Source organism: Rhinopithecus bieti, unplaced genomic scaffold, assembly GCF_001698545.2.
Source record: "Rhinopithecus bieti isolate Rb0 unplaced genomic scaffold, ASM169854v2 scaffold_29855, whole genome shotgun sequence".
Lineage (NCBI taxonomy): Eukaryota > Metazoa > Chordata > Mammalia > Primates > Cercopithecidae > Rhinopithecus > Rhinopithecus bieti.
The window spans coordinates 17,891-30,268 of record NW_016813109.1 but is presented as its reverse complement, the minus strand read 5'-3'; the positions used below and the strand labels follow the sequence as shown (position 1 = coordinate 30,268).

Here is a 12,378-nt window from a genome sequence, read left to right as displayed (position 1 = left end):
TTTTTTTTTTTTTTTTTTTTTTTTTTGAGATGGAGTTTCACTCTATCCCCCAGAGTGGAGTGCAGTGGCGCAATCTCGGCTCACTGCAAGCTCCGCCTCTCGGGTTCATGCCATTCTCCTGCCTCAGCCTCCCAAGTAGCTGGGACTGTAGGCGCCTGCCACCATGCCTGGCTAATTTTTTTTTTTTTTTTAGTAGAAATGGGGTTTCACTGTGTTAGCCAGGATGGTCTTGATCTCCTGACCTTGTGATCCACCTGTCTCGGCCTCCCAAAGTGCTGGGATTACAGGCATGAGCCACCGCGCCCGGCCATAAACTTTAAAATAACATACTTGTGGGGTTTATGATTAGAAAAGTAACAATGTTTAGTATAGACAATTTGACAAATACAGAAAAGTACCAGCCAGACACAGTGGCTCACATCTGTAATCCCAGCACTTTGGGAGGCCAAGGCAGGAGGATCACTTGAGCCCGGGGGTTTGAAACCAGCCTGGGGAATAGCAAGACCTTATTTCAGCAACAACAACAAAAATAGCTGGGCGTGGTGACACATGTCTGTAGTCCCAGCTACTCAGGAGGCTGAGGTAGGAGGACTTCTTGAGCCCAGGAGGTTGAGACTGCAATAAGCCATGATCACGCCACTGCACTCCAGCTTGGGTGACAAAGCAAGACCCTGTTTCAAAAAAAAAAAAAAGAAAAGAAAAGATAAGCACTCCAAAAAAATCGCTTATTTTATTACCTGGTGGTAACCTTTTATATCCTTTTAGTCTTCTGTGCACATAAAAAAATTAAGACTTGAACCATACTATTCAAACTACTTTGTGATGTGCTGTTTTAAAATACCATTGTAATTAGTGTTATCTTAAAATATGTTCTACTTAGCTATACTATAATTTATTCTAGATGTTTGGACATCTAGATTATTTCTTTTTTTTTTTTTTTTTTTTTTTTTTTTTGAGACGGAGTCTCACTGTGTCACCAGGCTGGAGTGCAGTGGCGTGATCTTGGCTCACTGCAGCCTCCACCTCCCGGGTTCAAGCGATTCTCCTGCCTCAGCCTCCCAAGTAGCTGGGACTATAGGCACACACCACCATGCCCAGCTAATTTTTTGTATTTTTAGTAGAGACAGGGTTTCACCATCTTGGACAGGATGGTCTTCATTTCTTGACCTCATGACCTGCCCACCTCGGCCTCCCAAAGTGCTAGGATTATAGGCGTGAGCCACCAGGCCCAGCCCATCTAGATTATGCGTAATACTTAGCTCTTATAAGTAGCAATTGTATGCATATCTTCATACTTATCCATATTTTTTACATCTCTCAGTGCTTTTCAAATATACATTCTTAGAAGTAGATTTGCAAGGTCAGAGTCTGAAAATTTAATGCTTTTCATATATACAGCCAAATTGCTCTCCAGAAAAGTTTCAAGTTATATCTTACTAGTAATCTTAGAGTGCCCATTTTTTTCTAGAATCTGAGCATTATAAAGAAAGTTACCAGTTTATTTAGAAATTAAGTTTTTTTTTTTTTTTTTTGAGATGGAGTCTCACTCTGTCGCCCAGGCTGGAGTGCAGTGGTGCAATCTTGGCTCACTGCAGGCTCCTCCTCCAGATTCACCTGCCTCAGTCTCCAAAGTAGCTGGGACTACAGGCGTGCACCACCATGCCCAGCTAATTTTTTTATTTTTAGTAGAGATGGGGTTTCACCATGCTGGCTAAGCTGGTCTCGAACTCCCGACCTTGTGATCTGCCCGCCTCAGCCTCCGAAAGTGCTGGGATTACAGGCGTGAGCCATCACACCCGGCCTAGAAATTAAGTTTTAAAAGTAACAAAATAAGGAAAAGGAGATAAAGCTATGGTATGGGATGGAAAATGAATGTTGAGACAGAATTAGGTACTGAAAAAGTTGTATTCTTACTCCTTACATTGTTCAGTTAATAATGCCCTTTATTCTCTTTAGTTTTCTTTGATTCTTTTTATGTACGTCACTGTTTTTTTGTTTGTTTATTTAATGCCATTTTATTCAACTTACCTATACCTTTTCACCTAGAGACCAAATGAGAGGGTTGACACTGTATCAGAAAAACCAAGGGAAGATCCAGTACTAAAAGAGGAAGCCCCAGTAAGTTGTTTTACTGAATACTGTCTAACCAAATATGGTGGAAGAAGGTGAAACACAGTGATTGAATTGCAACACATATTGGTACTACACTTTTTAATTTCAGAAATTATATTGAAATAAATCTTGGAGCTGGCTTGAGAGGTGGATATTTTCAGTGAATTATTTTCCTTTTCAGAACTATGATCTGTTTTTTTTTAAATTGATCATGTGTATTCTTAACATGCCTTTTTAATAACTTGGCAACAGAAACCATCGATCCTATTTTCAGTATTTGGGGTGGGGCTTATTAATATTTTTCCTCCTTCCCTTTTGCTAGTTTTAGATAGGAGATATCAGAGAAAAGTATAATTGAAGATAAATTTACATTGTTAGCACTTTTAATGTACTTTATACAGTTTCTTTTTTTGAATTTCTGTTGTTTTTAACCCTTTCCTGTATCAAAGTATAATTGAAGATAAAATTACATTGTTAACATTTTTAATGTACTTTATACATAGTTTCTTTTTTTGAATTTCTGATGAAGTTTTTTGACCCTTTCCTATAGGTTCAGCCAATACTATCTTCTGTTCCAACAACAGAAGTGTCCACTGGTGTTAAGTTTCAGGTTGGTGATCTTGTGTGGTCCAAGGTGGGAACCTATCCTTGGTGGCCTTGTATGGTTTCAAGTGATCCCCAGCTTGAGGTTCATACCAAAATTAACACAAGAGGTAAGAAATGGCATAAACAGATGCTGAGTAAAAGGTTGGAAATGAAAGTGACTTTTAAATGTTGTATGTAAATATAAAATATATACATAATATATAATCTGATACAAAAATGTGCCTATCTGTATCAGTTTTGTGGGTTTTTTTTTTTTTTTTTGAAACGGAGTTTTTGCTCTGTTGCCCAGGCTGGAGTGCAATGGGGCAATCTCGGCTTATTGCAACCTCCACCTCCTGGGTTCAAGTGATTTTCCTGCCTCGACCTCTGGAAGTAGCTGGGGTTACAGGCACCCACCACCATTCCTGGTTAATTTTTGTATTTTTAATACAGATGAGGTTTCACCATGTTGACCAGGATGGTCTTGAACTCTTGACCTCGGGGGGTTTACCTGCCTCGGCCTCCCAGAATGGTAGGATTACAGATGTGAGCCACTGCGCCCGGCCTCTTTATCAGTTTTTAAAACCAGTGAAATACTGATAGTCATCTTAAATGGCAGAGTGCTTCTATGGCTGATGCAGTCCTTGTTTGCCTTATGACACCCTACATGTGCTTATAATTTTCTTACACTTGCTTTTTTTAAAGACCTTAATCTGACTGAAAATATGACCTCTTATTTCCTAAAGAAAGCATATGGACAAGTGATCAGATGTTTTATATGAGCTTAATAAGCACTTGGGCCAAGCCTTCTTTGAACATTTTTATTTCATCGTTGACTGCTATGGATAGTAATTTTTTATCCAGACAAGTACTTTTCATCCTGGCAGATTTTGCAGGATGCTTTTTTTCCCTCTACACTCCATTCTTGAATCTGTAAATTTACTGGGGCATCCTTGTAAATTTGATATGACATGTAGCCTGAAGGTGGCTATATAATACAGAATCCTACCTTAGGAATGTTAATAAAAATTAAGAAAGACAATTCTAACTTTTCTCTACTCCTTTTCTGGGATTTGACCAAAGAATGATGTGGATTAGATTGCAGAGATTCTAGCATTTGAAATGAACTTGGTTAGTAGCCAAAGAAAGGTTTGAGCTTGGAACTTACTTCTGGGTGTTAACTTTGTGAATTGACTCTTGTCATGTGTAGAGCTCCTCATTGTCTGTGACAAGTTTGTACCTGTTTCTTTTTCTTTTACTTTAAACCATCTGTCTTGGTCCTTGTTCACTCTTCTGAGAGGAAAAAGTATCTGTTTATGTCTGGCAAGGCACATTTGTGATAGGATCAGCCATATCTGTGATTCTTGTGCTGCATAAACAAGAATCTCTCCCAGTATAGAAGGCCATCTGGCTCGACCATTTTTCGTCTTGTCAGTGTGACGTACTGATTAAAGGTTAGGAGAGGGGTTGTGTCAGTGAGGCAGAAATGAAAAACCAACATTGTTGAGTGTCTGCTTTAGTGCAAGATTCTGTGTTCAGTAGTTCTTATATATTTTCTTATACAATCCTCACAGCAATACAATGAAGTAGGTACTATTATTATCCCATGTTTTAAATAGGTAAACAGAATCTCAAAGAAATCTTAATTTCACAACCTCTCCTCCTAAACACTGCCTTATATTACAGGGAAAGCAGTTAAATTCACCCAGTCATCATTTACAGAGGTTGGGGAGGCAGTCTTATTATATAGTTCCTTCAATTTATGTAAGAAGGGTATTGGACTAGTCGTCTCTGAAGTACCCTACCCCTCTAATGATCTGTGGTTATGTGAGTGGGAAAAGAAAAGACAAGGATTTTCCAAGAAGACCATGCTTTCCTAAAGAAAACAATTCATGTCCACATCTGGGCCTCCAGAACTCTCTAAGAAGTTATATCGTGTCAGAACTGTGGATCTTCACTTCTCTCCCCTAAGGAAAGCATACTGTTAAGATTATATAAAAAGTTTCATATTCAATTACTTTATGAAAACTTGCAGATTTCAGCTTTTTTCAAGATACAAACGAAAGCACAATTTGTGTTTCATCTATCTGTATTTCAAAGGAAGTATTTACATTTAGTTTTATTAATTAACCTAATCTTGGCCAGGCAAGGTGCCTCATGCCTGTAATCCTAGCACTTTGGGAGGCCGAGGTGGGTGGATCACCTGAGGTTAGGAGTTCAATACCAGCCTGGCCAATATGGTGAAACCCCATCTCTACTGAAAATAAAAAAATTAGCTGGGCGTTCTGACGCCTCTAATCCGAGCTACTCAGGTGACTGAGACAAGAGAGTCACTTGAACCCAGGAGGCGGAGGTTGTGTTTGCAGTGAGCTGAGATCCACCACTGCACTCCAGTCTGGGTGACAGAGTGAGACTTGGTCTCAAAAAAAAAAAAAAAATTAATCTAGCCTGCTACCCCCCAGGCAGTTTCCTACTTTAGTGCTGGAAAAACAGATTTTGTTTATATTATTACCAGAAGTCTGAAATTTTAGGTTAAAAAATGCATATATTTTAACAAAAATTTAAATTGTTCTATTTTTTATAGTAGTTTAAAAAAGCTTTATTGAAATGTAATTCTCATATCATAAAATTCACCTTTTCTTTTTATTTTTTGAGATAGATTATTGCCCAGGCTGTAGTGCAGTGGCACAATCTCAGCTCACTGCAACCTCCGCCTCCTGGGTTCAAGTGATTCTTCTGCCTCAGCCTCCCCAGTAGCTGGGATTACAGGCACCCACCACTACGCCCAGCTAATTTTTTTTTTTTTTTTTTGGTATTTTTAGTAGAGACAGGGTTTCACTGTGTTGGCCAGGCTGGTCTCAAACTCCTGACCTTGTGATCTGCTCGCCTTGGTCTCCCAAAGTGCTGGAATTAAAGGCGTGAGCCACTGTGCCTGGCGAATTCACCCTTTTAAAATGTGTAATTCATTGATTTAAAAATCTGTACATTCATAGAGTTGTGCAACCATCACCACAATCTATTTTAGAACATGTTCATTAACCCCAAAAAATCCTGTGTCCATTAGCAATCACCCTCATTTCCACCCACTAAGAAGCCAGTAACTACTTTCTGTCTCTGTAGACTTACCTGTTCTTCTGGCTTCATTCACTTGCCATAATGTTTTTGAGATTCATCTGTTTCAGCATGGTATCAGTGCTTTATTCCTTTTTATTGCCAAATAATATTCCATTTATGGCTATAGTTTTAAATGCAGTATATAGTATAGTTTTAAATGCAGTAGTTTTCTGACAGTTTTTCTGAAAACCAAAAAATACAGCCTAAAAATTTTGTTAATTACATTCCACTCGTGATGCCTATTAAGCATTTTATGCTGCTCATTATTTTTTTTAATAGCACATATACTGCATGTATACATGGGAGATACTCAGAGAAATGAGTGAATCTCCTGTGTTACTTTCTATCTAAGCAACTTTGTAAAATTTATCTTAATCATATATAATAATCACTGGTTTCCATATTGTTATTAGTCAGTATTTTTATTAGTCAGATTCTTAGCATTGGAAAATGTATGTAACAGTTTTTCACACATAAAGATGTAATAATTATTTGTAAGAGCATGCTGAAAGATGTTCGGATCACAATTCTATTTTAAGTTGTATTTTATTACTTAGGTCTCATTAAAAATTTAACTCTTCAGTCAGAGACAGATGTGCTTGTTTCTTGACTTTTCAGGTCTGTAGCTTCTTATTTCAGTCTTATTTCATAGTTTGCCAGGTATCAGGAAACAAAGTGCTAAAAAATAGGCAAAATGTTTGTCTTGTTTCCTCTCTAGTAAATGATTTAATGGGGGAAGAAGTTGAAAATACAGGTTAAAATGAAATTGTGTTATCTATACATTTCAGTTTTTATGTTAAGTCCTTTGGGATTATCTGTTTATATCTGAAGAAATAACTCTGATGTTTGGAAACTTTATGTACTATGTTTTTTAAATCTGAATAGCTCTACCCACCACCCTGTCCTTGAAATTCACTAATTAGTTTAGGTTATATTTCTATTTTTCCCCCAAAAAATATTTTGGATTTTAGATAAATCTTCTTTGATTAATTATTATCTTCTTTGATTAATTATCATTAGATTTGTGCTTGGGTCTTTATTCTCAGATGAGATGATGTGGAAGTCTGAGTCCACTCTTGCCTTTCTCTTCCTAATTACTTTGGGTTCTCTGAAAAGATCAGTTCCTGCTTTTCTCCATTGATGTAATACTTTTTCTCTAGAACAGTATTTTCAGACATTTTTGGCAAAAGATGAGTTTTTATTTACTTTTTTCAAATGTCTAATCTACTATGAACTAATACCTCTGTAAAATACAACCAAACTTAATTATTTAAAAAAAAAAAAAGAATGCCCTCCTGAAAAAAACACCTAGTGCAAGATTATTGATCATGTGTCTAGATATCGTAACAATGTCAAATTGCTGTCAGAGCTTCTCAATGCTTACTCAACTTCTGTACTTACTTTGTCACAGACTGGCTTGTCAAACCAATTTCAGAGTAGCATTGCCCCTAATCAGCAGTTCTCAGATGTTGTAGTCCCAAGACCCCTTTTACTCCTAAAATTTGAGGACTCAAAAAGACTTTTGTTTATGTGGGTTGTATCTAATGTTATTTAAATTTAGAAATTAAAGCTGAGATGCAGGCATAGTGGCTCACGCCTGTAATTCTAACACTCTGGGAGGCTGAGGTGAGAGGATTGCTTGAGCCCAGGAGTTCAAGACCAGCCTGGGCAACATAGCAGGACCCCATCTCAGTTTCAAAAAAAAAGAAGGAAAAAAATTAAAGCTGAGAACATTTCAAAATATTTATTAATTTATTTAAAAATAAGAATCTGTCATAGGCTGGGGCCAGTGGCTCATGCCTGTAATCTCAGTACTTTGGGAGGCTAAGGCAGGAGAATCACTTCAGGCCAAGCATTTGAGACTAGCCTGAGCCACATAGTAAGACTGCCATCTCTGCAAAAAAAAAAAGCAACAAAAAAATTCATTAATTAACTGAGCATGGTGACATATGCCTGTAGTCTTACCTGCTCAAGAGGCTAAGGCACAGGATTGCCTGAGCCCAGGAGTTTGAGGCTGCAGTGAGCTAGGATCATGCCACTGCAGTCCAGCCTGGGCCACAGAGTGAGACCATGTCTCTAAAAACAAGAACCCCTTACATACTATCATTAATTATATTTTATGAAAATGACTATTTTGTTAAAAGTTAATGAGAAGAATTTTTTTTTTTTTTTTTTTTTTTGAGACAGAGTCTTGCTCTGTCACCTAGGCTGGAGTGCAGTGGTGCGATCAATTATTTGTGGTGATTTTTACAGTAGCTATTAGTTCTGTAACTGGTGGGTATTGGAACGTATCTTTGGACAATCCAAACATACAAGTTTTAATGGGAGTAATACTGAGGAACCTGGGTTAGATTCCCATTTTTGGCAAAGTAGATGTGAATGCTTATGTTCTGAAATGGTTAATAAGAATTTTTACTTACAGGTGCCCGAGAATATCATGTCCAGTTTTTTAGCAACCAGCCAGAGAGGGCATGGGTTCATGAAAAACGGGTACGGGAGTATAAAGGTCATAAACAGTATGAAGAATTACTGGCTGAGGCAACCAAACAAGCCAGCAATCACTCTGAGAAACAAAAGGTAACTAACGTGTTAATATTATTTACCTAGTATGGTTTTTAAAGAGCTTAATAACTTAGAAGAATTTTTCATACTTGAATTCAGACAATTATTAGAATCCTTTTTTAAAACCCGTTTCAGCTCAGTTTTAATCATAATGGCAAATTACTAGTAAGTTTGTAAGTACACCAATGAGTTTTATATGTCATATAAACAATGTATAGTACTGTTAAAAACTTTAGCTGCCTGCTTAATACAATATTGGATTCTATCATGAGTTTCATTAATGTGCATAAGATATACCAGATACTAGTGAAATGTGGATTTTGCCAGGGATTTTTACTTTTTTCTATTTCAGCATGTTTCCGTAATTTCTTTTCATTCTTATTTAACAAAATTGTTTTATGAAAGTAAAGTTTTAAAAATATTTAATGAGTGCCTGTTGTGAAACAGGTATGGTTTTAAGCATTTTACATATATTAACTCACTTATTATTCATAACAACCTATATGAGGTAGATACCATTATTCCCCTTTTTACAGATGAAGAAATTGAGGCTCAGAAAGCTTATGTAATTGGTTCAACCAAGATCACACAAGTGATGGAATCAGGAAATATATTTGATGTGGTGGTGGAGATTTTAGAATTTTGACATGAACTCTTGGTAATCTGGTTAAAATTTTAAACTCAACTAATTTTAGTGTGGGTCTCTTATGATTCAGAAATTTGTCATTTTTTACACTTGAAAAACTAAATTTTATAACAGAATTTTGATTAATTTTATGAGACTTACATTTTACAGATTTATAGATCAGTATTTGACATATACTATCTCATAGTTTTATTAACTAATTTCTGGCTACATCAGTCTAGCCACCTGGATAATTCCTAATTGCTTTGGCCATCTCACACATCTTTATTCAAAGTATTTTTACCCCTCTTGCCAATCTGAAGTCTTCTGATCAACCCTGGATCTAGAGACCTATGGAAACTATAATTCCAGGTCTACCTTTTTTCTCATCCATGCCTGTTCTCCTTTGTCTTACTAACTTTCATTTGTTCCTTGGGGCTCTGTCCTTTCACTTCATTCTGTCCCTGCATGCATTGTGGTTCAAACTCTGCCAGTAGCTTTGTTGTGATCTCTGTAGCACCCCTGACTTGCCCTCTGCCCTAGATATGGGAGAGAATTGGGAGTTTCAGGGCATCATTTTTAATGATAATAATCATTTCTGTCATCATTGTTCTCTTTTCCCTCATTATCACTAGCTTTTTATGTATATGAAAGGAGAAGGATGTCTCCCTCCTGGGGGCCTTGTCCAGCAGAGTGATCAGCAAAGGAAGGATATAAAAGAGAGGCGATCCTCATGTTATCTAATACCTATTTATCAGAATTATGGAGATAGAATATTCCACTTGTTTGACCAAAGAACCTGAAGATATTTATGTAGACCTGAAAAGATAACAGGATCACATGGGAAATACATGTCAATTTTAATGTACCTATTAGAGTAAAGCATGTCTGATAATCTCTATCTTTTTTAAAGATTCGGAAACCCCGACCTCAGAGAGAACGTGCTCAGTGGGATATTGGTATTGCCCATGCAGAGAAAGCATTGAAAATGACTCGAGAAGAAAGGATAGAACAGTATACTTTTATCTATATTGATAAACAGCCTGAAGAGGCTTTATCCCAAGCAAAAAAGAATGTTGCCTCCAAAACCGAAGTTAAAAAAACCCGACGACCAAGATCTGTGCTGAATACTCAGCCAGAACAGACCAGTGCAGGGGAGGTGGCCTCCTCACTCTCAAGTACTGAAATTCGGAGACACAGCCAGAGGCGGCACACAAGTGCGGAAGAGGAAGAGCCACCTCCTGTTAAAATAGCCTGGAAAACTGCGGCAGCAAGGAAATCCTTACCAGCTTCCATTACGATGCACAAAGGGAGCCTGGATTTGCAGAAGTGTAACATGTCTCCAGTTGTGAAAATTGAACAAGTGTTTGCTCTTCAGAATGCTACAGGGGATGGGAAATTTATCGATCAATTTGTTTATTCAACAAAGGTACCTCCTTTTTTCGTGGAGTTTTTGGGGGGATGGTATTTTAAAAGTGGTCAACCTTGGCATTTAAAACAATGACCTTGGCATAATTTAAATACCCTTTCTACCCACTGAATTTGAAATATACAGTCATTGTACTCTGTGGGCAAAAAAGACAGGCAAAAGTCTATGTTTTCTTCTTTTTTCCCCTTCTTTTGTGATATTCCCATCTGTAGTAGATTAGTCTTGAGCTGTGCAGCCAAAATTGAGCTTAGTTCCCTAAAGTCATGGAAAAAAACTGGGCACTTTGCCTGTTTCTAGTTTGTGTAGTTAGCTTTTCTTAGTTGCAAAGTGTGCTGCTTATTAAAATCATTTTTGTCAATTATATGAATTAACCATTGTTATAAAAGCCACTGTAATAATTGTACCTGCTGACCTGTTTGGTTCCACCAGCAATTTTGTTAGATTCTTATTGGCTTGGGATATCTAACTGCCTTTCAGAGAAATCCCAGAACTGTGTTCGTTCTGTAACAATTAGCTGTGGCAGTAACTTGGGTAACGGGGTAAAAACAGCCTCTGCAAACTGTGTGCCTTCATCAGTTTGTCCTGGGCCTCCATTTAGGGCACTTATACTTTAGCCTGAAGACTTTAAAACTCTTCCATAATATTGGTGGTATTTATTCCATATACCTCTTCACTACCATCCCATCCCATACCACTGTGTTGAGTTTGTGATTTTGATTTAGTTGCATTTCATTCATGTGTATTAAAGAATTCTATGGTTATTTTTTCCTAATATAGTCATATGCAGATTAATTAGTTAAACACAGGTATGCTTAATTAGTAATGCATCTTCCTAGAGAAATGTTAAGGGTGCTCTTTTAACCTGGTCTGCCCATAGGTTCAACTGACTTCAGTTAAGGGCCAAGCCACCTGGAAAAACTTGAATTGCAGTCCCCACTTGGTTCTCTTGAGAGCAAATGTATATTTTTCATCTTTCAAATGGCAAATGAGTATGTTGCATCTTTTTTGAGTACAAATTGGCTTTATTCTTGGAGCTAGTTTTACTACTTCTGAATGTACAAGTCAAACTGTCACCACCACCCCAAAGAATGCTATTTAAAGGAAATTCAAGATGAAACTGATCTTTTCAAAATGAAGGCTCTAAAAATACATGCATGTATATATTTATGTTTATTTTTTTCCTTTTTAAAAGATGAGGTCTCGCTCTGTGGCCCAGGCTGGAGTGCAGTGGTCGATCATAGCTCTCTGCAGCCCCAAGGGATCTTCTGCCTTGGCCTCCCAAAGCACTGAGATTACAGCCATGAGCCACTGTGCCGGACCTTTTAATAATTTTTTGTAGAGACATGGTCTCACTATGGTGCCCAGGCTGGTCTTGAACTCCTGGCCTCAAGCTGTTGTCATGCCTCAGTCTCCCAAAGTGTTGAGATTACAGGCAGGAGTCACAGTGCCTGGCCAAAAAAATACATATATATTTACAAATCACTTATTTACTTCTATTCCATTGCATTAAAAATACCTAAAATGACACCTAAGTTAATTATACCTGCCTTCTTTCTGCTTCAGGTTACTTATTGGGTCACATTTTGGTCACCATGAGTGACATATTTCTGTATCTAGGGATATTCTTGTCTCTTAAGACATATTGGCATTGTTTTCCGTGTAATAGAGCACTTTACCAAATGAAAATGACTAGAGTTCTCTTACTGTGATATGTATAAAGACCAGAAAATATTTTGTTTTGATAGAAAATTGAGTGATACAGGTATATTTTTTAGTGATATTTATCACCTAGACTTAGACAAATATTCTGCCTCATGTGATCTTATTGTGCATTTAAAAATGTATCTTGAGCCGGGCGCGGTAGCTCAAGCCTGTAATCCCAGCACTTTGGGAGGCCAAGACGGGTGGATCACGAGGTCAGGAGATCGAGACCATCCTGGCTAACACGGTG

General features: G+C 37.5%; 1 protein-coding gene across 1 annotated transcript in view; it reads left to right on the top strand.

Annotated features, from left to right (window-relative positions):
• The window catches only part of NSD3 (nuclear receptor binding SET domain protein 3), a 72,891-nt gene that overhangs the window by 48,661 nt on the left and 11,852 nt on the right, over positions 1-12,378 (top strand). The window contains exons 3-6 of the mRNA XM_017847647.1: positions 2,047-2,118; positions 2,663-2,825; positions 8,234-8,388; positions 9,912-10,427. Of these exons, the coding sequence (XP_017703136.1) occupies positions 2,047-2,118; positions 2,663-2,825; positions 8,234-8,388; positions 9,912-10,427 (906 nt within the window). The remainder of the gene's footprint in view (positions 1-2,046; positions 2,119-2,662; positions 2,826-8,233; positions 8,389-9,911; positions 10,428-12,378) is intronic.